This window comes from Staurois parvus, unplaced genomic scaffold (genome assembly GCF_062004578.1).
Source record: "Staurois parvus isolate SC_StPar_1 unplaced genomic scaffold, SC_StPar_1.0 ptg000124l, whole genome shotgun sequence".
Taxonomy (NCBI): Eukaryota; Metazoa; Chordata; class Amphibia; order Anura; family Ranidae; genus Staurois; species Staurois parvus.
The window spans coordinates 3,296,248-3,323,970 of NW_028317920.1; the positions used below are offsets into that span (position 1 = coordinate 3,296,248).

The following is a 27,723-nucleotide window of genomic DNA, read 5'->3' on the forward strand; positions in this document are numbered from 1 at the left end:
AGCAGGGACTGGCCAGATTTCAATCCATCAATGGTCATACCTGCTCAGGTTCTGTTGATGGAGACTGCTGGAAAATGTCCATCAATCAGCAGTGATTAGTGTATTGTTATAGCAGAGGAGTCCCCACTATCAGAATACAATGGCACAACAGGGCGGATTCCTCTTCACTTCATCCACTCATTCCATCCACTCCAGAGGGCTGATCAAAAAGAATATTCTATGGCCAGCCTTAAAGCAAAACTTCATCCAAAAAGGGGAAGTTCCACTTTAGGTCTTCTCCCCGCTCCTCTACCCAAAAAGGGGAAGTTCCACTTTAGGTCTTCTCCCCGCTCCTCTACCCAAAAAGGGGAAGTTCCACTTTAGGTCTTCTCCCCGCTCCTCTACCCAAAAAGGGGAAGTTCCACCTTTAGGTCTTCTCCCCGCTCATCCACCCAAAAAGGGGAAGTTCCACCTTTAGGTCTTCTCCCCGCTCATCCACCCAAAAAGGGGAAGTTCCACCTTTAGGTCTTCTCCCCGCTCATCCACCCAAAAAGGGGAAGTTCCACCTTTAGGTCTTCTCCCCGCTCATCTACCCAACAAAGGGAAGTTTCACCTTTAGGTCTTCTCCCCGCTCATCTACCCAAAAAGGGGAAGTTCCACTTTAGGTCTTCTCCCCGCTCATCTACCACAATTGGAATAATATATATATATATTTGGAGAGGAGAGAGTACCTGGTTTTGATGGTTGCCCCCCCCCCCCCCCATCTTTCTCTGCAGCCTCCCGGGACACACCACAGGTCCCAGGAGGTTGCAGGACAACTCAAAAGCACAGTACAGCTCCTACATGCGCAGTGGCAAGCTGACTTTGAAGCCATAAGGAGTCACAGCCGGCTTCCCACAGTAAATATGCTGGTGCTGGGGACCCAAAACATACCAGCTGGATTCCAGGAGAGATAAGTGTCCTTTTATTAAAAACTAAAAGCTACAGTATTTGTAACTGCTGAGTTTTAATTTGTTTAATCTTTCTAGGGTGAAGATCCTCTTTAGAGCAGCAGTCTGGGGAAACAAATCCCATGCAGTGGGGCTGTGCCTGCACTGCATGGGTTAGCTGCTCGTTTTTGTCTAAGGACTCTTTCAGATGGACGTTCTGATCGGGTCTGCCTGCCCATTTTTCAGGCGGGCCTGATCGGAACCTCCATTCTCCTCTATGGATCGGTGCATGTAAACGTACGTGTCCGTTTACACCCACTGGCATCCGATCCGCAAAAAAGGGATGGATGGGGATCCAATTCCCCTTTCGTCCTTTGGATTGGGGTCGGAAGGAAACGGAAAGACGGTTTGTTTTCATCCGACCACGCACTGAGGAGATCAAGTAGCTCTGTGTCTGCTCTGCAGCAGAGGAGCAGATACAGAGCTGTCATTCACTTGCTCAGTGAGGATCAGCAGGGAGAACCCCTGCTGAGCAAGTGGATCTGCTAAATGGTTCCGCGGCATGTGAAAGGACCCTTAGGGTGAGGAGAGTGGAGATATACCTACCTAATCTGCCAATCCTCTGAGCACAAAAGAGGTCCCTGCCACTCCAGCCCCCCCTCCGCAAGCTTGCAGTCTTGTGTGGTGGACTTTTCCGTAGTCATCACGCCCATAGACCAGCTCTGGACATGAGGATGGCAGGAACAGTCCACCTGTGCACAGGGGGAGCACTGTTTTCCGGAGAATCGAAGGATCAGGCGAGTATAACCTTTCTATGCGCCCCTGGATAAAACAAGCAGTTAACCCATGCAGTGTGGGCACAGCCCTGCTACATGGGAAGAAGATATTTGTATTTCCTGGACTTCTGCTTTAGGGTTGGTTAACACTTGTGCATCTGATTTTCATGCGTTTTACATGTGCTTGTTTGATGGAATTTTATGCATTTTGCATGCTCTTCAGTTGAAGTCCTTGGGCTCAAAAATGCACCCAAAAAAAAAAAAGTGCCTGCACCTTTTTTTTTTGTACCAAATCACAAGTGTGTTGCATAGATGTGAATGGGCCCTATAGACAATAACAGGATGCCTCTTGCTGTGCATTGTGGCCAAAGTACTACAAGTCACAAATGTGAACGCGACTAAGCCTAGGTTAACACTTGTATGGGGTGTGCAGCTGGCGTTTGTGCAACGCAGCCCAGTCTTTTGGATACGCTGCTGTGCCCATGTTTCCCGCAGAAAAAAAAAAGCACCAGCAGGGAAATCTCATGGAATTTCCCTGCAGTTACCGCACCTACAAACGCACTGCTAGTTGAGATGCGTGGGGGTGCCATTAAAAATGAGCCATGCCCATCTCCTAAGAGCAGCGCAATTTGAATGTGGGTGGTTGCAGGTGTGGGAACAGCTGCGATTCCTGCACCTCCAACCAGCCAGCATAGTGCAGGAAAGTGTGAACCAAAAGGTAAAAGCTGAAGTTTAAAGGAAAAAAAAAAAGAGGAAAAGTAGGAGAGCACAGTGGCCAAGTGGTTAGCACTTCTGCCTAGCACCACTAGGGTCATTGGTTCAAATCCCAACCACGGCACCACCCTGGTATGTGTATGTGTGAATGTGAGTTAGGGACCTTAGATTGTACACCCCTTGAGAGTTAGGGACTGATGTGAGAGATAGGCTGGCCGTACATTATACAATTTTCTTGATATTTTTGGTTTAGATTTACCAAAAAACATATAATAGGAGGTCAAACCTAACAACACTTTTCAATTGTATCCAATTAGACAGGCCCTTACACTACATAGTTGAAGGTAAATCTAAAGAAAATTGGGCAGAACATTGTATAGTGTATGGCCAGCCTAAGGGACTGATGTGAGCAGGGGCGGACTGACCATTCGTGCACTCGGGCACTGCCCGAGGGCCCAGGGTAAGTAGGGGGCCCCGTGAGATGCCCCTAGTACCTTTCATAGACTTTTTTGGGTGTGGTTTGAGTGTGGGTGAGGACACAGGGGCCCCATGATCCCCTATTGCCTGGGGGCCCCATGAGTTGTCAGTCCGCCCCTGGATGTGAGAGATTGTACACTCCTTGACAGTTAGGGACTGATGTGAGTGTGCAATATATGTAAAGGACTGATTAAATTGACAGCGCTATATAAGTACCTGCAATAAATAAATACAAAAAAGTGATCATTCTGGTGAAAACTAGCATAATTCGACTGTATTCATAAATTAAAAATGTGCGTCATAATTCCAATGTTTAGCCCACTTAGAGTATAGGATATTCTTTCTAAAAGATTTTTGATTCTGCCGCTTTCAACAGCAAATCTCTATTAAAGAGAAAAAAAAATCCTAATAGAACGCACAGAAGTCTAAAAACAAAAAGGGTGGAAAACAGAAAAAAAAACAAAACAAAAAACAAACAACTTTTCCGGTTACATAATCAGCAGAATGGTGATTTAGTGGTAAATACAGAAACATAAATAATTCATCGGGGAGGGCGTGTTGTCTTCTTGGAATCTTACGGAAGTTGATTGTGAGATTAAAAAAAAGAAAAAAAAGAAAGGGAACAGAATGTAACTTTCTTTTTTTTCATTGACATGCCCCCAGAATGTAGGGAAGGCAGGCTGGGGTTGGAAGAAGGTGTCTTCTCTTCCAGTCACAGATGAGGTAGGCATGTGTATGTAAATGTTCCTGTGTGTGCTGATACAAGCTGTGATGTAACTGGTGTGTCATCAGTGGGATGGTCAGGGCTGGGAGTTTCACCTTTCCAGTATCTCAGCGCTCTCACAAAGTGTCAAGCGAGCAACAGACACACATGCAGAGCCCATCTGTGGATTACTAACCCTTTTGGATTACTAGCATACAATGGGGACTTAATATTCCAAGAGAGAACACAATAGGTAAGACCGCAATCAATGACATTCTGTGTTTGCAGGGCTGACACTGGACATTTGGCATGCAGCTGTTGGTGGCTGGGTGCTAGTGCTTGCAACATGTCATTGTGTACAAGTGTTAACAAACCTTTCCGCTTTGCTGAGAACAGGATTTTCTTGCTTTTTTTTTTTTTTTTTCTCTTTTTAAATTTGTTAGAGATGTTTATATAGGTATTGCCTTTTATTGTGTTAAATTTATCAGAAAACGTCAATCTTTTAAACCTGACAAGGTAATCATGGACTTGGTATGAAAATAGGCAGGAAGGTATTTCATTGAGAAATCTGTCTCCTATGTTATTTATTTCAGGTATTTATATAGCACCAACAATTTGTGTAGTGCTTTACATATGGTACATGTACGGTTTAATATTCGCTTTGCACACTTGTTTCAAAAAGGGGTCTTGTATGGCCCCCAAACGTTGCACTGCAATGACTGAGCATACGCTTGGACTTTATTTCAAAGATTTTTGAAGTGCTGGAAACATATACTTTGGCTGACATACTTTCACATCCGTCCCTGCCCAAGGAACTTACAGTCTAAGGTCCCTATCTCACATGTGTACTAGGGCCAATTTAGACAGGAGCCATTTTACCCTCCACCATGACTTTGGAGTGTGGAACGAACTGGGAGTACCTGGAGAAAACCACCGCAAGCTCAGGGAGAACTTGCAGGTCATGTCACGGCTGGGATTTGAACAGAGGACCCCAGTGCTGCAAGACTGAAATGTTAACCACTATGTCACTGTGCTGCCCATTGAGGACCTTTTGTGACCATTCTTCCTGAGTCTTAAATGCTCACTCTTCAAACAGAACATGTTGGATAATCTCTGCGTGCAACATGGATCACTTTTAAAGCTTTGAAATGCTCGTTTTTGCCCTGTTAACCCCTTTTCTGCTCTTGGAAATACCCATACACAACCAGATGTAAGACAATCACAGATTTTAGTTGTTGCATCTATTGGTATGGTACAGAAGACCCAGTTGATCCTGGGGTGGCACTTGGGTTGGACTTTGCAGGACAACTGTTGTTTCCCCTGGGGGCTGGAAACAGGAATGCCTGCGTAGGTCCTAGACACACACAGTTGGGTATGCATTGGGGTTCCTGAACATTGAGACTTCCATATTGGAGGCACTACACATGCAGGGAATGAAAATGAGCTGACAATTCTGTAATGTTTCTGATCATACTGTCAAAAGGAGGACTTTACACTCTTTTTGGTGCTGTAAAAGGACAACAGAATCATTTGTAACAATGTTCCAATCTGGAGGACAGAATGGCAGCTTGTTCTGGAACTAAAAGTACCAGCATTTCTTTCTTGGTATTTGAAGAAGTATGCTGGGAGTTCCTTAATCCCCAGTGATTGCTTTGGTCTAGTGCAGCTTTTCTCAGCCAGGAATCCTTGAATTACCTTTCTGGTCTCAGGGAACCCCTGCTAAAAATGACTATATCTACAACTCATAATACATTCATGTGATGGTCAGTGTGAAAAAATGCTCCTTACACTTGTGGTCATTGAGATGAATTACCTCCTTACAGGTCACTAAAAAGATCAATGGTGTCAGTGGGAACATATCTGAGAGGTAGAACTTGCTCAAGAAACCCCTAGCAACCTCTGGAGGAACCCTTATGGAGAAACCATGGTCTAGTGCAGGGGTGTCCAAACTTTTTTCAAAGAGGGCCAGATTGGATGAAGTGAACATGGTGGAGGGCCTAACATTTTTCCAAACATTCTTTGAACCATTACAATTAAATGCAAATAAATTAATTTATGCCAAGTTACCGTATTTTTCGCCGTATAAGACGCACCTGACCATAAGACGCACCTAGGTTTTAGAGGCAGAAAACAGGAAAAAAAAAATTCTGAACTAATGGACTGCAGACACAGTACAGGAGATGACCAGAGACTGCGGACAGCACAGGGATGACCAGAGACTGCGGACAGCACAGGGATGACCAGAGACTGCGGACAGCACAGGGATGACCAGAGACTGCGGACAGCACAGGGATGACCAGAGACTGCGGACAGCACAGGGATGACCAGAGACTGCGGACAGCACAGGGATGACCAGAGACTGCGGACAGCACAGATGACTGCTAACCTTTGGGGAGGTGGGGAGCGGGTACCTGAATTTGACAGGTACCCGCTCTTACTTCCGCAGTTGTTCTTTGATCTTACCTGTTCCTCGATCCAGCCGCGCGCTGTCTTCCCGGCTTCTGTAATGGCGCTCGGCATGACAGCCGGGTGCCCAGTGCGCATGAGCGAGAAGCACTTGCGCTTTGTGATTGGTCCGGCGGCTTCTGGGATCTGTCATGTGTCCCAGGTACCGCCTTACCATTCACAAAAAGCACCGCTTCTTGCGCATGCGCACTTGGCACCCGGCTGTCATGCCCAGCGCCCACACTACAGAAGCCGGGAAGACAGCGCGCCGCTGGATAGAGGAACAGGTAAGGTCCCGCTGCAGAGCTGAGCGGCCGGCCCGGTATTCTGACACGGCCGCAGTGGAAATACCGGACCGGCCGCTCCATATTCGCTCCATAAGACACACTGACATGGAGGGCCGTATTAAACCGACCCTCGGGCCGTAAATGGCCCGCGGGCCGGACTTTGGACATGCCTGGTCTAGTGTGTAGAGAGACAGTCTGACAGAAGGCTTTGGAATCTGTAGTTCTGCAACAGATCGGGGTTGATTTACTAAAACTGTAGAGGGCAGAAATCTGGTGCAGCTCTGCATGGTAGCCAGTCAGCTTCTAACTTCAGCTTGTTCAACTAAGCTTTGACAGTGAAACCTGGAAGCTGACTGGTTTCTATGCAGAGCTGCACCAGATTTTGCACTGCCCGCTTTTAGTAAATCAACCCCCATAGTGTCACATGTACCCAAGAGATGGATAGCCGTATTCGTTGAGCATTGGAAAATTCTAACCGATAACAACCAATCAGTCTTAGGATTAGTGAGACAACTGAAATGTATTTTTGATTGGTTGCTATGGGCTGCTGCACTTTATATGTTACAGGTTGTCCTGTCGATTTAAGCCTTGCAGATTGGCGTTTCAAGTTCCAGAACAGCTAAAGTTGCACAAGCTGTGGAGTTTGGCATGGCACAATTGTTCACTTCTGCATGTTGAACTTGATTCAAATCTATGGAAATATAAGCTCCCTTTTAACAAACTGAATGCAAAGCTCTGTATGCACAAAAGATATTGTTTGCGGCTGTTGTGTGTGTTTAATATATCCTATAAAAACATGTATTTGCATTCTCATGTATCACAATGTTAAATGTTTTCTGCATAGTTTATTGCTTTTTGTAGCAGGCTATTTCACTGCACTACAATAACAAAACCTCGGACAGCTGACTGTTGTGTCTAGTTCTCTGCTTATAGCACATGGGATGTGTTTATAAAGGCACATATAGGCACAATCATAGAGTCTAGGTCAACCATTCTCCACCACGGTTCCTCTAGAGCAGCCTTTCTCAACCTTTTTTCCACAGAGGAAGCCCTAAAATAATTATAGGTCTCAGGGAATCCCGGTTAAAAACCAATTCATTGGAGGTCAGTGGGGAAAATGTCCCTTACATTGGTTAAAATGTCACCCTTACAAACAGCTAAAGAGATCAATAGTGTTATGAAGTTGGCTCTGCCAAGTGGTGTTTGGTCCTGGAACTGTCTCGGCACCATAAGATTGGAGGTCAATCAGCCACAGCTCAAGGAACCCGTAGCAACCTCTAGAGCAGCCATTCAGCAAGAGTTCCACCAGAGGATGCTAGGTGTTCCTTGGCTGTGGTTGATAGACCTCCTGTTTGGTGGTTCCTTCATAGTTCTAGAACCAACACCAGTTGGCAACGCCAGCAGCATGACATGGGGGACATTCTGACCACCACAGTAAGGGTTGGATTCTTCCTACTGAACAGCAATGTCAGGGGTATTCTTGCTCTTTGCTATTGACCCCCAAATAATTGGTTTCAGTAAGGGTTTCATGAGACTTGAAATTATTTTATGGGTTCCACTGGTGTAAAAAGTCTGAGAGAAGCTATGTTAGACCCTTTGGCCTAGTTTTTTCTGTCTTGTATCCCTGTAGTTTGGGAGATTCGCACCATTGTTTGGGAGATTCACACCATTGTCACAGAGACAAAAAAGTGAGAGGAAATTCAAAATTTTAGAGTTGTCACTAGTGCAAGAAGTAAGGTGAATTCCTCCAATGGGGAAAATTATTCTGGTGACAACTAAGTGGGGGATTACTCTAACTTTTGATATTTCTTCTCACTTCCTGTTTCCTCCCCACAACAGGAAGTGAAGAGAAAGCTACCCAGCAGGAGACATGAAAAATTAGCATAAGGGTTTTAACCCCTCCTTACTCTATCCCAAGCAAAAAAGATTTTGCTTAGCTGTACAAACACTTTAACAAGTTTGCTGCTCCAAGTTCCCTTTTTTTCTGATCACATGTCTGAAGGCCTAGGCACCAGGTTATGTGATCTCTGCTGAACAGAGATGAGCTAATCCTCTCCTTTAGCAGATATTACATTTTGATCTCTTCACACAGGTCGAGTCTGACCTGATCTTCAGGAGATCCGTGAACAGACACCCTTCTGAATTGGAACAGAATATAACGGGTGTGACATCCATGTCCATTCAGTGCTTTGCTAAAGTGGATTTGTGGACCCATATTAGATCAAGTATAAGTCAGAAAAAAATGAAAAAGGATGCCAACCTTTTACATTTTTTTTTCTGGACTTAGATGGACATGGGGTAGTCAAATCCAAAAGGACGCACTCCCATTTAAATTTGTCTGCCCATAGACTTACATGGAGCTTCCAATCAGGTCCTCCTGACAGGCAGAGCTGATCGTATCGCCAGTATAAAAGTGGTTTTAGCCAATTTAGTTTTGTTTTATATTTGTAGTTTTTATTGCAAACACTAAAAGGTTTCTCCACCTGCAGCCTGGCTCAAGTATTGGAATCCAATTTGCAGAAACTTTCCTTTTTCTCGGGATCTCTGTGTTTGTTTGCTCTTCTTTGTAGCGAAGACCGTGTTCTGTTTACAGTGCTTATTCCAAACCTTTTATTTTCACCGTAAATAACAACCGCAACCATTCCAGCATGATTTAAGCTTTCAATTGCTTGCTTGCTCAGGCTTCCTATGGCTGTAATATGTTTTCACCGCAGAGTGTGCTGCACATTAAATAGATAATGATACGGTTATTTATAGGGAAGCCTTCGTTTTCTGTCTCTCTCTTGCAGCTATTTCAGTGGAAGCAGCTGGAGAATTTGTACTTCAGAGAGAAGAAATTTGCAGTGGAAGTTCACGATCCCCGCAGGTAAAAAAAAAAAAAAAAGACTTGTTTGTGAATTCTCAAAATTTCACTGTGTCAGAAGAACAAGCTCGTCGTCAGAGATTGACTGTTCTGTATCAAAACCTTAAAGGGTGGTGGATGCAACTGACAGTAGTGAGGAAGATATGAAGCCACCAGCACTCCAAATAAATGTGTTTCACATATTTATTGTGCAGATAGCATCCTATAAGTCATAAGAAATCAACATTTTTGGGGCCTCGCAGGGACCCTTCCTCCAAAGGCTTTCCATGAATGATCTGCTTTATTTGTATTATGACCTTGAAGGCCGCCAGTTGAGCACCTATGGTCTGTGGCCACCATTAGCTGAATATTGGGGCATATAATGTAAATATGGCCATATTTCAGTGCCCAGGTGCTGCATACAGCCTTCTATACAAAGGAATTGCAGGATATGGTTATAGGTGGTGTGGAAACTCGCTTCAAAGTGGTAGAGCTTTTAAACGCACACAGCTACTCGCTTATTTTTAAAGGCCTTTTTTAGCCCACTTTTATTTAAATGAAAGTTCAAAACAGAAGTTTCCCACACAGGGGTATCGATCATCCACAAAACAACGGTTCAGCCTCCTGGCTTTCTCAGATATACAATCTTCCACTGGCCTTCCTCTTCAGGCTTATGTCTGACTCCTGCAGACCCTTACAAAAACCATGGCTCTTGCACACAGCTGGCCACTAGCACATAGCTACTACCAAGCAGCTCCTTGCCGCTTTTGGCTTCCACCTCTCCTTGGTGGAGCCCTCCTGACTCCTATCTGCCGGGGTGGAGCCCTCCTGACTCCTATCTGCCGGGGTGGAGCCCTCCTGACTCCTATCTGCCGGGGTGGAGCCCAGAACCCTGATCCTGACTCTCAGAAAAGGCCCGCACACACCTGTGCAATCAGTCTCCTGGCCATTTCCAAAAACCTGGTCCCAGGATTGGAGATTTCATCCCTCCCAGATCTCTTTGAAATCTCCAGGCTACAGATCCCAAAACAGACCTTACAAACAAAGGAGGAAAGTGAAAAGCCACTTTCCTCCATATCAAACACTTACCCCGGAGCCCCTCAACCTGCCTAGTTGAGAATCCTGGGTGACAGATCGTCACACTGTCACAGTGGGTAAATGCAACTAAGTGCAAATGTGTACAATCGTACGTTCCTTGGTGCAGAGGTCTGCCTCCAGAGGAGTATGTATGAATGAAGGTTTATGCTGCATATAACTATGTACAAACATACAGGGCTGTAGAGTCGGTAGATAAATGTTCTGACTCCGACTCCTCAGTTTTTTGTACTTCCGACTCTTCTGTATTAATATGCGAATGTATTTTATACATTCCTTGAAGGAAAGAAAGGCAACATACATGTCATTACCACAGGACTACTGGCTGGGAAGCCACCAGTCTACTGTCTTGAACAGTTTAAGCAAAAGACAAACACAATGAAAACAACAAAGTTTTATAAAAAAAATTTTATTAATTAATCAAGTGGCTGGATAGTAGCAGCAGGCATAAACATCAGGAACAGGAACTTTACCAGTCCAAAAATACAAACCACATTATTTGGTTGTTTTAGAACAAAAACAAAGCTTATCTATATGAACCAAAAACAAAATCTGTAAAACACTAAGCAAAGTATAAGTATTGCCGCTCCTAATTATGCGTTGCGTGCCATATAGTGAAGCACATGAAAAGCATGCTTCTTCACGGTCACTTAACGTGTTCGTTTTGCGGTTACGTGAGGCACTGCATGCATTGGTCTTTATTCTTACAGTAGAGAAGTCATTAATTATAACTTTTTGTGAATTGGGACATTTAAACTTGCTTTTTTTTTTAATTCCAATCTAAATTTAATCGGAGTCGGAGCATTGTTTGCCGACTCCGACTCCAGGTACCCAAAATTTCCTCCGACTCCACGACTTCGACTCCACAGCCCTGCAAACATATCCTGTAATTCAATGCCTGGGAGCCACACGTGTTGAATACATTCACCTGTACAAATGAATTCCAGAATACGGCTGTATGTGGGTATATACAGCTTTGAGTGTCAACTTGCATATGTCCCTAGATGCAGAAATGCTTATGCATTTTTGTGCTTGGAAATACACCTCTGGTTGCAGAAGTATACAATAGATCATAAGCGAAATCTCCTGCGCTCAAGGACCCAGGCGGGTGGCGAATAGATGGAACCAGACCTGGAAAGATCGACCACCAATGCATGTAGAGTTGTGCAGCTCCAAATAAGGCTGGGGAAGCCCGACCAATACTGCAAATCGAAACAAAAACGAGAAGCGCACCAACCAGAGCTCTGATGAAGAAGGGATGCCCTTCGAAACACGTCAGCTGTACTGAGTATCCACCCCCATGATGGGATCCGTGCTGGCTCTTTATCTTTTAGGTCCCTCTGAGGACTTACATGCCTGATTTTATTCGCTGTTTGTGAGTATTATTTTATAATTAATAAACTTTGGTTACTGAGGTAATGCGCAAGGTTGGTGCGCTTCTCGTTTTTGTTTCGATTTGCAGAAGTATACATCCAGGGGCGTACGCATGTTTACGCTCACAGCTGTGTGTATACCTTCATACAGCCATATCCTGTAATTCACTTGTACAGGCAGTTGTTTGCAACACCTGCGGTTCCTGGATGCTGAAAATTGACCGCATTTAAAGCGATACTAAACAAACACTGTTTAATTTACTTCTCTTTCTGTATGTGGATGATGGCACTGTAATTATTTTAATAAACAAAAACATCTAAGTACCTTTTTTTTCTAATCAATATACAGCTGTCACATGGCTCAGATCTTTCTTAGCCTGTCTGCAGGGAAATAGTGGCAGAAGGACCTTCTAGTCCTCTGTTACTGGTCGCATGTTCAAAATAAAATAAAAAATATCAAACTGTTTTAAATTGTCATACAAATATATATTTGAAATCAAATCTGTATTATTTTTTTTGGCAAAACCATGGTGTGGGAAGATTTCTGCCAGTCAAAAGCTGTGTCACACCCATCCAGCCTATGTCTTAGAATACGAGGGAGGTGAATCAATCAAGATGTAGTATTCCATCCCCATTGTGTTGCTGGTTAGTGGGCATGGAAGAGGAGGGATGTCCTTTCCCCGAATGTAGAAGTACCTATAGTCACATGGGCTGCTCAGATGTGATAGGGAGGAAATGCTCAGGGTAGAAATACACTGAAAACTGAGCATGTGCACTAGCTGCCAACACTGCTCTGCAAAATCCCCAACTGCAGTTGGGACATGGATAGGAGGGGGGAGAGAGAACAGCAGGATGAATCAGTTTTTTTTTTTTTTTTTTTTTTGCAGAATACTGAAAACAGCGAGTATGAACAGCATGTACTACAGCATTTATTAATAGTTTTTAATGAGATGGGTTTAATGACACGTTTATATGCCTCAATATGCCCAACTGTACAAGCCCTAAAATTGCTGTTCACAATCTTTTAAAGAACAAAAAATGTCAGAAAAGACAGGTCCCATTCCTACGTTTTAATATGTTGAGGGAACGCTTGTAAATTTCACATATTGTTATAGTTACCGTCTGCCAATCTGAATAGTAGGCCACGCATTAAGGTGTCACGCTTATCTGTACCATTTATCAGTCTGAGTTTTTTTTCTTCAAATTTTCAGAATAACTGTGTCAAGGAGAACCTTTGGACAGAGCAGTTTTGTAGTTCAGACCTGGTATGCCAGCAATTCTCTGATCAAGTCCATATGGGTGATGGCAATTAGTCAACATCAATTCTACCTGGACAGAAAGCAGAGCAAAGTGAGTCAATATGATCCAACTGCTTTTTTTTTAACCATTGTTGCTGAGGTCAATAAGGTGTGTACAGTTCAGATTGGAAGCGGAAGGGGCAACCCTGGGGGCCAATCAAGTGCATGCACATGTGATGACAGGAGGAGAAAACAAAGAAATCCTTTAATAATGGTATTAATAATTATATTACTATTATTCTGAACAATTATTCCTGTTCTAGTCTGGCTACGCTCACTCTTCCACTGTCTATGGTGGTAGTCGTCATTGTCACCCAGGTTTGATTACAAACAAGGCTTCCTCTCTTTTGTCTCCATTATAGAAGAGGTGGAGGGTGATTAGTTTATAAAAGAAAGATAACTTTGTTCGTTCTTTCAGTTCAGCTCACAGACATTTTTGGCAGAATCAATGGATGTTTTCTGTACTTGCTGAAAATGTCTTTACCCCCCAAAAAAAATTAAAACTAAAGAAGGCGCCAAATCTAGTACAGAACATACCTGTTTATCCTGCTTGGATTCCCGTGTCCTTCTAGTGTATAACTTTCTGTACACTGAATGATCTCAAACAATGCTATCCACTTTCTCAGCTATTTTATCTGAACATCATAACCCCTCCAACCTTGCAATAAAGATGAGGGGAGCGGGAGGTGTTTGTAGTCCAAATCAGAGAAGCCTGGGCTGACCATGCTGCTCCTCCATAAATACAGTATGGTGGACAGGAAGTATGTTATTGGCTAGATCACCAGGTGAAAATAAAGGAGAAATACCTTAAAAAGAAAACTAATGCAACCTAAGGGCATGTAAGCTGCAATATTTTCCATGTTTGTTCTTGAGTTCAGATACAGTTTAAATCATGACCTCCTACTCTCTAGCTCCCTGGTCTCCTCCTCCCGTGCCCGATTGCAGGACTTCTCCAGGACTTCCCCCATCCTCTGGAACTCCCTACCCTAATCCATCAGACTGTCACCTACCCTCCTCACCTTCAGGCGCACCCTAAAAACCCTCCTCTTCAGGGAAGCCTACCCCGACCTCACCTAACAACTAACCTCCTCCACTCCTCCTATCACTCCATCCCCCACAGCCATCTCCTCCTGTACCACCTTCCCCTCCCTCCTAGATTGTAAGCTCCAAGGAACAGGGCCCTCGAACCCCTCGTGTATTGTATTGTTACTGTCTTGTCTCATGTTCTGTCCCACTTGCTACTGTACAGCGCTGAGCATACCCTTTGGTGCTATATAAATACTGTATAATAATAATGACCTGGTTCCAGTTGGGGTTCACAGAGCAGCCAATTCTGTACTTTGTTTTTTTTCTATAGGTAAAGCAGAAAGACGTGATGCTAATTGGCCTGGCTATTTGCAATTTAAATTTCGTTGTCATTAGGAGTTTTTAATGTGAAGTTATCTCGCCCATTTAAATAATTGCCTTATCTGTCAATGAGAGCCATTCATTTTGTTTTGTTTGGAGCTTGGAGAAAGTGAGCTTACAGGAAAGATGATGCTAATTGGTTTAGTCATTTATCATTTAAATTGCATTTTGCTGTGTATTGTAAGGCAATCACTGACACTTGTGGAGCCTAATTGGCTGGTTCCTTTCAGCACTGCAGGGCCGACCCTGATGTATTTGTTGATGTGCGGCAGAGGACAGTATTGGTTCTACGTTCTTATTATATTGCTGTGTTTTGATCTCATTTTTAGTTATTATTTATCTTCCGCAGGCAAAAATTCCAAGCGCACGCAGTCTGGACGAACTTGCTATGGACCTGACGGAAAACAGCACAAGCCGAATTTCCAAAATGGTGGACGGGAAAAATCCAGTGATCATGGCCAGCAGTGGTAGCTTAATCTCTTCAGGTAATAATCGCACACTTCTGTCTGGGTTATCTCATTGGGCACTGCATGGATTTGAGATCTCTTAGCTTCTTCAATATAAACTTCATTGAGTGGGATGCCGAATTCACCACCTGCTCCCCCACCTAGGCACTACCTATCTCTCCCCAACCTCCCCTTGCTTGCCTCCCCCTCTTTCTGGCTTATCTATTGACACCCCAACCCCACACATGTACCTTCTCAAGGATCACTTTTGGTTGCTTTCCTAGAGGCTGCCATACACAGCTTGTATTTTTGCCAGTTCATGCTGAATTGGCAGAAATCTGAGCCTGGTTGGCACCACCTGGCTCGACAAAAGTCAACTGACTTTTGTCGAAGAAAAATGGTAGCCGAACAGTCCCTGCATCCAATCAGATGTAAGCACCGTTCAGGTATTCTGACAGCTGCGGGAGCTGGCTGTCAAAATACAACAGCTGACAGGAGAGATTGGTCCATCTATGCTGTTCAGCGCAGATGGAGGAATCCATTAAGATTTCTTAAAAGATCTACTGTATAAGTGTATGGCCAGCTTTTGCTTCTCAGTACAGAACCTGATACACCTTCCGTAGGCTGACCATCCATTTATACAATTTTCTTGTTCAGTTTCCTTTAGATTTACCTTTTAACTCTGTAGTGCAGTGGTCTGCCTGATTATTATTATACAGCATTTATATAGCACCAACCGTTTGCTCAGCGCAATTTAACGGGAGACAATACAGTTCCTTGGAGCTTACAATCTAAGAGGTTGCATACAAACTGAAAGTGTTTAGGTTTCACCACATATTATATGGTTTTGGTAAATCTAAAAGAACAATTGTATAGTGTATGGCCAGCCTTAGATTTCAGGTACATTGTAGAATATTACCAAATGACCCACCTTACCATTACTGCATATGAAATATTTACTATTCAAAATGTCCTGCATTATACCCTGAATACATACAATATAGCAGCCTTTTTCAACCTTTTTACCCCAGAGGAACCCTTGAAATAATTTTCCGATGTCAGGGAACTCCTGCTAAGATTAGTCTATTGGGGGTCATCGGAAAAATGCCCCTTACATTGATGGTAGTAAGTGGGAAGAATGTCGTCCTTACAAGGGTGGCCAGAATAACATCCTTACAGTCATGCTGTATTCTCTGCCAAGTGGTGTTGGACCGGGAACTATGCAGGCACCATCAGATGACAAGTCAGGTAGCCACAGCTCAAGGAACCCTTAGCCAACCCTGAAGGTACCCTAGGATTCCTCAGAACCCTGGTTGAGAATGGATGCTATATAGTGATCCACACCGACTGTATCTATCCTGAACTCTTTGTATTGTTAAAACGAATTGACTTTTACCATGTAACTGTAACATTGCAGCAGCCTGAATATGTGGTGCGGACAGCCATTGTTTGATGTACCTTATGGTTACACCAGTGCAAGCTGCCATTGTGTGATGGAGTCATGTGACTCATGCTTTGAGGATTAACCAGTTGTTTTATGTTCCAGGTTCCATAGACTCAGAAGTCAGCGAGGAGCAAAAAGTGGAGAAAATCCAAGAGTTAAAGAAGAAAGAGAGAGATTTGCAGGAAGTGCTGCTGAAAAAAATTGAAGAGCTGAAGAAAATATGTATGCGGGAGGCGGTAAGTAAGGTGTAGAAGTTTATCTGAACCACTTTAAAGGATATGTTCGGCTTTGGAATATATTACATGGTTCACTCATGTTTAGGGTGAAACATTTAACATATTCCTGCATCTGAACCCTCTTCCCCTGATTTCCCCCCCCCCCCCCCCCGTGTCCCTGTGACAGTGGGTGTGAGATCTTCTCCCTGCCCCCGTTGTCACAATCTGAAAACAGAGCAGCCGTGTCATTCATTTGGTTTCCTGTGGATGGATAGACAACAAGTACTGTCAGCTGACGGATTGTAGTTCTCAATGAACTGCGAAGGTGCTGGTAGTTCATCGATCTTCCTGCTCTCAAGTAACTGTCTGCCCATATGAGGTTCAGGCACACAGCTATTCTGAGAGTCTGCAGGAGCCTGTGAATCTGCTGATCGTGTGTGCAATGCCTAGCAGACTCCTTAGAGAAAAAAAAATGCACGTTTTTTTTTTTTTCCTGGGAAAGTGCATTTATTTATTTATTTTTTTCAAAAGGTAACCTTAGTCTTTAAGGTGGTTTTAAACCTCAGACATGAAATCTAAATAACGCATATCCCTCTATAGTGTGCACTTGTCTCAATCCAGAGCACTAAGTGTCATTTCTGTCTGCTGCCTCCTTCCTCTCCTATCTACATGAGTCACTTTTGACAAGATTTCCTGACACCAAGAGGTAAAAAGATGACAGGGGAGGGAGCTCTAACACACAGCCTAGGATTGACAGCTTCAGCTCTGTTCCTGTGGTCTTTGTGAAGGGGGTGTGTCCCTTCCCTTCAATCAGCTCTCAGAGCTGTCCTCACTGAGCTTTGCATAGTGTAACAAGCTCTCCGCCCCCTGTTTTCTGATATCTCAGTCAAGCTGTATAGATTCTGGACTTTGAATGGATGTAGAGAAGAGAAGCCTTCAGATAAACAGGCACATCTTGTGTAGGAGGATTTGAGGCCAGTCACTTCACTGGGTATATGTAAGGGTTTACAACCACTTTGATGGTGAGAGCATTGGCATCCATCTTGCGTAGGCACTGTGTTTGCACCAACACTAAACTGGGTAGAGCAGTGCACCAGGGATGGCAGTATTTACCCATTTACAGTGTGTGTGTCTCTGCTTTATTAAAATACAACAGAATTCCTGAAGTTTTGGTGCATTGTACAGCCGTCTGTACAAATCAAAAGTAGTCGGCTGGTGTGTGTTTATATGTATGTGTGTATATATTTTAACCCCTTGATACCGAGCGCATGCACACATGCGGCCTTTTGGCATCTGGGCCTTGACGCAGAGCGGCCGCATATTTGCGTGCAATTAGAAAATACATATGTGCTGAGAGTGTGCGCCCCCAGCACATATGTCCGTGACTCACGGAAAGGTCCCGATCTCCCCTTTCGATCGGGACCTTTTCCGATCATGTGACCGCCGTGACAGAGAATCATGGCAGTCACATGACCCTCCCGGCTTCTGAAACTCTTAAAGGGTCGGGAGGCACCGGTGCGAAGAGGTTAATAAATGCATGCTGCACTTGGGGTTCACTCACCTTTTAGTTTTCTGTGCAAGTCAATGTAAACCTACAATTTGAGAAATGCAATGCGCTGCATTTAAAAAGCATATCAATACGCAGGCATTCTGGAGAGATCAAGCCCATGGGCCCTCGATCCCCTCATGTTTTGCATTGTATTGGTATTGTTCTGTCACATGTTCTGTCCCCCTTTGTAATATACAGCGCTGAGCGAACTATTGGCGCTTTATATATACTGTATAATAATAATAATATAAGGAAAAAAAAAAGTTGCAAAGTTTTTTATAAGTATTATTGTAAAAAGTAAAATTGTATTTGTTCTTTCAGGAGCTGACTGGGAAACTACCATCAGAATATCCACTGAATCCCGGTGAACAGCCACCAAATGTCCGGAGGAGAATGGGCGCCACATTTAAACTGGATGACAACATTCTTCTGAGCGAAGAGGTAGACATATGCAAACACAGTGTTCTCTCTTTCCGTATTTAGAAAAAACTAAGGCTGTTGCTTTGTATACCTACTGAATATAACACGCTGGTGCTCTAATTCTGCACGAGGCTCCGATCAACTGAATATTGGCAGCAGTTGGAGAATGCGTAGAGAAGACCGCATAGCGTCAGGAAATATCTGTCTGACAGCCAAGTCATTAGGTTACAAATGCCAAATGAAACAGAAAAAGATGTAATAAATGCAAATTGAGCTTTAAAGATGAACTTCAGGCCAGGTATAAAAGACATTAATGCAGCTCTGTATTCATGAATACATCCTTCAATTTGTTTTTTTTTCTTTTCATGCAAGTAGTGTAAGTATCTGAATTTGACTTGGTATTGGAGTCTTGCAGCCTTTGTGTAGCAGAGCTCAGATGGGGCAAAAAAGAGTCAGTTGTGCTGCAGTGCAAAAAGCATGCTGATAGGAGAGAGCAGAGTGATTGAGAGATCAGCTCATCAGTTGGCTGCTTTTCCTTTTCATGTCCATTCCCAGACTGGGGTGGGGAGGAGACCAGTAGGAGTTACTGACCTACAGCAAAAAACAAACAAAACAAAACAAAAAAGCAAAAAACTGGCCACCTTCCCTGCAGACCAGGCTGTGCTGGTTGGCAGAGTTGTGTAAATCTCAGGACTGGATGGACAGGAACACAAATCTTTTTGGCAGGATAAACGACTCCCTGCGCATTTAGTGGTTTGTCTGGCATTCAGCTTTAAAACTGTAAAATGTCTTCCTGATGGAAGTAAAGATAATAAACCTGGCTAGTCTGCATCGTGATGTCTATTGCAGGCAGGAAGTGACACACTGACATTTCCCGTGTGTCCACTTCTCCATCCTGCTGTGAAACACATTGCAGTATTTCCTTCTTCTGTCTGTTTCATCCAGGTCTTGATTTTTTTTTTTTTCTTTGCTCAGGAATCCGATATAAAAAATCTGGAGCACAAATTTCTCATCCAGCAGCAAATGGTAGAAGCTACAAAGAAACTTCTGATGGAGCCCGACCTGAGCAAGAATGTCAAAAGGAAAAGGAAGCAGGACTACAGCGACTCCATTAAAAGGTTACAGGACATAGAAAGTGCAATCAATGAGTACAGAGTGAAGAGCGGGAAGGATCCAACAAAGAGGGCCTCTCTGCTTATACAAGGTATGGCGCCATCCCAATGTCGGGGCTAGAACATGACTTCTTCTATTGGTGTAGCAGTATACTGTATACCTTTTTATTGAAGTATTAATATACTGTATATCTTTTATTGAAGTACTAATATACTGTATATCTTTTATTGAAGTATTAATATACTGTATATCTTTTATTGAAGTACTAATATACTGTATAGCTTTTATGAATGTATCCGCTGACCATTTTGTCTTCTTGCCCCACTCACTAAACTTTTTTTTACCCAAACTTTCTAGATGACATCATCCCGTCAGAAAGCAGTTCCTTATCTGATACAACCACATTTGATGATGGTAAGTATTGCCTGACTACTTACACTGTTGGGCAGCATAGAAAAAAAACATCACTCAAGGTTTTGTCATTTTCTGATAATGTTGACTTTATGTACAGAATGGTGAAATGCAAATATTTTTCTAGCAGAAATAGATATTTACGGTTTGCAGTGCTCTCTGCTGGCTGCTTCTGGGTAGTGCCGTTCCAGATGGCTTTGCTCTGTGGATCAGCAGTGTGCTTGTTTATTATGAATTCATTCTTTTTGTTTTTTTTTCTTTTTCTGTTGTAAAACTGAAAACTTTTTCAATAAAAATTACCTGATGTAAAAAAACCAAAACAAAAAAAGAACCCATTCAACCCTGACTTAATTGCCCTTTCTCAATTACAGATGAAGCTCTTTATCTGCAAGGGCAGAGGTCCTGTTCCCTACAGAATTCTCCTAAAATCCGACCTCCAAAATCCCAGGGAGACAGAAGCCTCTCTAGAAAGTCTTCCCTCAACGAGCAGTTTTCTGATATGAGGATGTCAAGGTAAGCAAAGAACCTATATTCTAGTTTGATACGGGATACAACTGCTATTCTATTGTGCATTGTTGCCTGCAGAGGTTTTCAGTTTTATGGTTTGTAAAGTGTCATCCTTTTTATTAAGTCATTTCTCTTCTGATGGCCAAGGCAGGTTGGTGGAGTTGAGATCTTTTTACTGAGGACCATAAGGCAGCTTTCGCTCAACCTATTTACACCCAGAGGAACCCTTAAAATATTTTTCGAGATCTCAAGAAATCCCTGTTAAAAATAATTATACCTATAGTTGGTGGTACATTAAAGTGATCACTAAATTGTAGGACATTTCATATATAAAACTTAGTAAATATGGCTTACCTAGCATTAGTGATACCCAGGGCAGATGTTTTTTTTTTTTTTAAACCATCCTGCTTTGTACAACATTTTTAGTAATAATCCTAAAATTTGCATCAATAATAATAACAGAAAATAAAACACAGTAAAAATTGTGATATCCCCTAACATCGAAGCCCTTGAAGGTAGGAGATCAATTTGCTCAAGAAACTCCTAACAACCACAGGAGGAACCCTTGTTAAGATAGACTGTCATAAGATCTTGCTCATATGTGTTTCAGTTTGTAAAAGAGCAGCATTTGTTTTGTTTTTCCAAGTTTCTGGCAGCTTTTAAAGCAAACTTATGTTCATGGAATACTGGATAAAATTATTTGGGAGTCAAGGGGAAGAATGTCCCTTACATTGGTGGCCAGTGGGAAGAATGCCCTTACATTGGTGGCTAGTGGGAAGAATGCTCCTTACATTGGTGTCCAGTGGGAAGAATGCTGCTTACATTGGTGGGAAGAATGCTGCTTACATTGGTGGGAAGAATGCTCCTTACATTGGTGGGAAGAATGCTCCTTACATTGGTGGGAAGAATGCTCCTTACATTGGTGGGAAGAATGCCCCTTACATTGGTGGGAAGAATGCCCCTTACATTGGTGGGAAGAATGCCCCTTACATTGGTGGGAAGAATGCCCCTTACATTGGTGGGAAGAATGCCCCTTACATTGGTGGCCAGTGGGAACAATGCCCCTTACATTGGTTGGAAGAACACCCCTTACATTGGTGGCCAGTGGGAAGAATGCTCCTGCCTCAGTTGTGGTCAGAATGCCACTGCCTCAGTTGTGGTCAGAATGCCACTGCCTCAGTTGTGGTCAGAATGCCACTGCCTCAGTTGTGGTCAGAATGCCACTGCCTCAGTTGTGGTCAGAATGCCACTGCCTCAGTTGTGGTCAGAATGCCACTGCCTCAGTTGTGGTCAGAATGCCACTATTACAAACCGCTGAAGAAATAAATGGTGTCCTGCTGTTGGTTCAGCCGAGTGGTGTTGGACCTTGGACTTTGCAGGTTGGAGGTCATTCAGTCACAGCTCATGGAACCCATAACAACCTCCTGGAGGAACCCTGGTTTAGAATGAATGTGCTCCAGGATAGAACAGGCTTTGAAAAAATTAGTGCTGAAGCTTACTGAAGCCTGTTTTATTTTAAGGGACAGTCAGGACCCCTATTAGGATCTCCACAAACTGAAATTGATGCTTTACAGACATCACCAAAGCTTCTTGAGTTTACCAAGAGCTTTGCAAAAGCTTGCTGTACCTACTGCTCTTATTCAAGCTAAAGCCTGCGTGAACAAGGCCTGAGACACATAAGAAGCTAGTGAGGGATTCACCAGCATCCACCCATACCTGAAACCTCAATTCTGGGTAGGCTGCACTTTGCATTTTTTTGTAGATAAAACCAGCCCACTAAGAGTGTTCAAATCAGTTCTTTTGGCTTGAGTTGTCTTTCGGTATCATACCTGCAAAGGAGCAAACAGCATTTTTGTTGCTCCAATAAACTTTTTTCTCACAACTAAAGGGAAATTGTTTTGGTTTTTTTTCAACAGCTGTATTGGTTCAGAAAGAGAGCAGATCAAGTCTGCACTTACCTGCATCTAGCTGGTATGTCCTAGATAGACACTTGTCTGTGTCTGATGGGGGGACTAGTTCTGTAACAGCCAGTTCAGCCTTTGTTTTAGGCATAACAGTAATCAGAGCTTGAAGAGGAAAGAGAACCCCGCAACCAAGGGAGCTTTGTCCTGTGATAGCAATAAAATATGGGAAGGTTAATCAATTCAGATACATGTGTAATGAAAGGAACAGCAGTGTAGACATAATATGATGCATGCTATAAGTGTGCATAGTGTGCAGTATTCCTCTATGTCATAAATTATACCCTGTAGTTTATCGGTGGTACTCTGAAGATAGATAAAGATCATTATGATGAAAAGGAAACAAGCTTTTTTCATCAATCTTTCCATAAATCACTTACCATTCTGTACTCAGACCTTTATATTGCTTATTTGCATTTCCCCTGAGGCCATATTGAATGCCAAGCAAATACATCACTTGAGTTACGTATTCTGTCAAAAGCCAGAAACTTATTTTAAATCCCATTCATAAAAGTGCAGTTGCCCGAAATCTGAAACGCCAGCTGAAAGTTGAAATCAGGCCTGTTGGAGATTGATGTGCACACGGAGACATTATGTTGTTATAGTTAATTCATTTTAAATTCACTAAATATGTTCCAGCTGCATCAAAACAAGGTGTGGAAAGTCTTACACTTAATTATATTTACTTACAGTTTAATTAATTTACAGTTAATTAAATTCACTGTTTGCAGAACCATAAGTCTTGACTCAGCTAGGGGTATGACAGACCTCTGCAGAGAGACCAGAAAGATCCTTCTCTGTAATTCTTAGGTTGCAGTTGTGGCCAGAAAATGCTAGTTGCTGGCTTTCTATGGCTTCAATACTTTTATTAGCTCAGAAATAGATATTTCTGCAGATGCAGAATTTCATGCAGATTAGAATGTCAAAGCGAAGTCAGACTTTCCTCACATGCATGCTTGTTCCAGGTCACTGGCATTAACAAATGGAGAGTTTAGCAATAGCAGACTACATATTCTGCAGTCTTTTTTTTTTTAAACATTGCGACATATGGCACTGGAACATATAAGTAGTCTGTAGTCCTTTCAGGGACTTGAATGGTTTATCATTTGCATTTAGTGATGGCTCGAACACTCCGCTGTTCAGTTCGTGGTCGAACATAACAAAAGTTTGACTGCGAAATTCGAACAGAGGAGACAGTTCTCTAAGCGATATCTTACTACATCTGAGTATGCACTAAGATACTGCACAGCTACTAAAAACATTCTTTATTGTTTCAGCTGTCAGCTGGTTTCCCTGCTGACAGCTGAATGTAAAAAGAATTGCCGGCATTGCCTGGCAACTTAAAAAAAAAAAAAAAAAAGCCGTGTGGGGTCCCCCCCATCCATACCAAGCCCCTTTGGGTCTGGTATGAATTTTGCGGGGAACCCCAATGTCAAAATAAAAAAACAAAACAAATAGGTGTTGGGGTCCCCCCCAAAATCCATACCAGACCCTTATTTGAGCATAGAGCCTGGCAGGTCAGGAGAGCGGGGGAGGAGCAAGGGCCCCCCCTCCCCAAACCATACCAGGCCACATGCCCTTAACATGAAGGGGGGGGAAACCCAACCCCCATGCCAACCCCAAGCTCCCCCCTACCCCAAAGCACCTTGTCCTCATGTTGATGGGGACAAGGGTCTCCTCCGTGGCCAGTGGTTGTGGGGGGTCTACGGGCAGTAGGCTTATCAGAATCTGAAAGCCCCCTTTGACAAGGGGAGACCCCAGATCTGCCCACCCTCTTTAACAAGGGGAGCCCCCAGATCTGGGCACCCCCGTATGTGACTGAGCATGGGGTACATGGTACCTTTTCTCATTCACAAAAAAAAAAGTGTAGTGTAAAAAACAGTAGACAGTCTTTGACAAGTCCTTTTATTAAAAACAAAAATTTTAAAAATGTCCCCCGAAGTAGATCCAAAGTCAATCACAATCTCCACTGCCACCGCTGACCTGAAAAAAACACTGGCTCCCGCCGTCTGACAGTTGAGCAAGGATGACAGTTCTTAAATACTGTAATGATGTCACATGCATGGTGATTGGCCACAGCTTTGCATTGCTTTGGCCAATCACAATGCAGTGTAAACACGAACGGCCGATGTTCAAGTCAAACTGACGTTCGATTCGAACATACAGCCCATCACTATTCGCATTGTGGTCCACTTGTATGAAAAACCGTGCCAGTCACCGTTGGATAGCAGAACCAGTCTTCACCTCCAGGGCACAGCAGTGCCTAATGATATAAAACACATTTCATATACACAGCTTGTTTTCTAATACCTGTTCCAGTCCCTGTAGAATGTACAACAATGTATATTACGTTCACGTTAAGATTCTGTGAGTGCAGTGTAATATTTTTGCACCACTTAATGTTGTTTTTTTTGTTCCCATATATAGTCACAGAGAGCCAACATCAACGCACAGCAGCCCTTACAAGACGGCTGAGCGGAAGCCTCATGGGGGAAGGAGCGTACCTTCAACGCCTGTGCTGACACGAAACGCCTACAGCAGCAACCACCTCCAGTAAGTTCAGGATGTGTTTCTCTCCAGCACTGCAGGGCAGGAATGTTAGTGCAGCTTGTCCCGGACAATCCACTCCAGCTGTAGGCCTTTATTGGCCCTGTATAACAGGAACATACATAATTCAGAAAGTGCTGACGTCTGGTACTTGGCTTTGGCCAACAGTCTACAGAATCGATATTCAAAGCTATTATTTCTGATAGAATGATTCGGAACCCATTTGGATGAGGTAGGTTTGTAAAAAAAGTTGAAATAAACCTGGCCTAAAATGTTTTAAATGATGCACTTCACCTTTTGGTATCTATTTGTACCTATATTCATCTCCAAATTGATTCCTGTGTCCTTGTAGAGCCCAGGCTTTACAAGGGGCCGCAGCGTCTGCCTAATTCAAGAGTTTCCCCTAATTCCTTCCATCTCAAATGCCACCAAAACCTTTACTGCCCATTGAAGGCCTAGCCTATAAATGAGAGGAGAGGAGCTATGGGGCAGAAGTTGCTCCACAGAGCTAGATTTTAAGATGAAGACTTGTACTTACAAGCAGAATGAGTGTCTAAACCTGAATAATTTGCAGATGGCTATTCAATTTTATGGTCACTGGAAGCAATGCTGTGTCTCTGCCAGCCCCCTACCATAGCGTCATTGAGACCCATGGGAACTGAGTTGTTTTTTTTCTTCAGACTAGTTACATAGTGAGAAGGAGTGGCGACAAACACATATGTAACTTTTTTAAAAAGCTGCATAACTGTTCTATAATTGCCCCCAAAAGGGTTATCCCTCTGAAATCACATCAGATGCATTTAGCGCTGAGTAGGTTTTTTAAAACTTGTTTATATCAGCCTTTCTCAACCTTTTATCAGACGAACACTTAAAATTTTTTAAATAAATAAACAAAAGGGGGTAAAACGAGCGCTGGATGATATTAGAACAGAATATAAAGCAGCTCGCATGAAAGGCAAACCTCAAAACGCCTCATAAGATAACAGTCACAAAGAGAAAAAGCATGCAGCGCTAGAATATTGAGATTACCTCGTAATGCAATATGACAAACTCAATGGAGATAAACGCAGCTAGCATATAAGTACTAGTATTTACAACCCATACTGAAACACACTCTTAATCAAACTAAGGTGTACATGGTGACATGGGTGTCAAAGTCAATACATCAATGGAGTAACATAAGGAAATCTGTGACTTTTGTGGTAGGTAGTGTGGCTGTGGAATGCACTAACCAGATAGCGCATTTGATAGCGCATTGGAGTAAAATGACCTACTCCTGGTCACTGGATAGGGAACTCTGCCGGAGTGTTGGTAGTCTCTGCCACAGTCACCAGAAACATCTGTATCGATAAACGTTCATCCGATATGTTGTGGAATCCTTTCTGACAGCAACCTCCAGGGGGTGCAGTGCACACTCATAAGACAGGAGTCACCTTGAAGGCTCGGAAATAAACCCAAAAAGAGAGGCCTCCGATAGTGTAGTAACTTTTATTAAGGGGTGTAAAAACAAATGAAGCACTTACATGATATATTCACAATTCCAGGTAGGTACAAGAATGGCCACCCGTATCAAGGTGTGGACCATGTGGACAGTGGTGATAAGTCAAATAGCATCTCCCTAACGCGTTTTCATGACAATGGCACGTTGTCAAAGGGGACAACGTGCCATTTGACAACGTGCCATTGCCACGAAACGCGTTAGAGAGATGCTATTTGACTTATCACCACTGTCCACATGGTCCACACCTTGATACGGGCGGCCATTCTTGTACCTACCTGGAATTGTGAATATATCATGTAAGTGCTTCATTTGTTTTTACACCCCTTAATAAAAGTTACTACACTATCGGAGGCCTCTCTTTTTGGGTTTATTTCCGAGCCTTCAAGGTGACTCCTGTCTTATGAGTGTGCACTGCACCCCCTGGAGGTTGCTGTCAGAAAGGATTCCACAACATATCGGATGAACGTTTATCGATACAGATGTTTCTGGTGACTGTGGCAGAGACTACCAACACTCCGGCAGAGTTCCCTATCCAGTGACCAGGAGTAGGTCATTTTACTCCAATGCGCTATCAAATGCGCTATCTGGTTAGTGCATTCCACAGCCACACTACCTACCACAAAAGTCACAGATTTCCTTATGTTACTCCATTGATGTATTGACTTTGACACCCATGTCACCATGTACACCTTAGTTTGATTAAGAGTGTGTTTCAGTATGGGTTGTAAATACTAGTACTTATATGCTAGCTGCGTTTATCTCCATTGAGTTTGTCATATTGCATTACGAGGTAATCTCAATATTCTAGTGCTGCATGCTTTTTCTGTTTGTGACTTAAAAAATTTTCATGGAACCCTTACTAAAACCAATACATCAGGGGTCAATGCCAAAAATGCCCTTTACATTAGTAGTCGGAAGGAAGCATGCCTCCCTTACAATGGTGATCAGAATGCCACCCTTACAGACAGCTAAAAAAGATGATTGGGGTCATGCCATTGGCTTCGCCAAGTGGCAATGGACTCAGAGCCAAGTACCATTAGTTGGAGGCCAAACAGCCACAGCTCAAGGAACACTTGGCAACATCTGGAGGAACCCTAGGGTTTCACAGAATCCTGATTGACACAACTACTGTAAAAATATCTAGTTTCATAGGGCTTCCCCGGAAGTTCAAATAATTATTTATAAAAGAAAGTAGAAAAAAATGTATCTGACTCTTATGCAGTTAATGTTTAACAAACATGTTTTATTACAAACATTTTAATTTGTAAGATTAAAAGCCATGGT

General features: G+C 43.1%; 1 protein-coding gene and 1 long non-coding RNA gene across 3 annotated transcripts in view; one reads left to right on the top strand and one right to left on the bottom strand.

The window, feature by feature from the left end:
- FRMD4B (FERM domain containing 4B) overlaps positions 1-27,723 on the top strand; it is a 412,392-nt gene that overhangs the window by 376,007 nt on the left and 8,662 nt on the right. For both annotated transcript variants that reach the window (XM_089672280.1, XM_089672279.1), the window contains exons 12-20: positions 9,100-9,176; positions 12,832-12,970; positions 14,675-14,810; positions 16,318-16,451; positions 18,301-18,420; positions 19,375-19,603; positions 19,870-19,926; positions 20,295-20,436; positions 24,819-24,944. In XM_089672280.1, the coding sequence (XP_089528406.1) occupies positions 9,100-9,176; positions 12,832-12,970; positions 14,675-14,810; positions 16,318-16,451; positions 18,301-18,420; positions 19,375-19,603; positions 19,870-19,926; positions 20,295-20,436; positions 24,819-24,944 (1,160 nt within the window). The remainder of the gene's footprint in view (positions 1-9,099; positions 9,177-12,831; positions 12,971-14,674; positions 14,811-16,317; positions 16,452-18,300; positions 18,421-19,374; positions 19,604-19,869; positions 19,927-20,294; positions 20,437-24,818; positions 24,945-27,723) is intronic.
- Positions 12,121-27,723, bottom strand: part of LOC149467083 (uncharacterized) — a 35,982-nt gene continuing 20,379 nt past the window's right edge. The window contains exons 2-4 of the long non-coding RNA XR_016312029.1: positions 24,896-25,041; positions 22,389-22,538; positions 12,121-12,949 (exon numbers count right to left, since the gene is read on the bottom strand). This is a non-coding gene — a long non-coding RNA (uncharacterized LOC149467083). The remainder of the gene's footprint in view (positions 12,950-22,388; positions 22,539-24,895; positions 25,042-27,723) is intronic.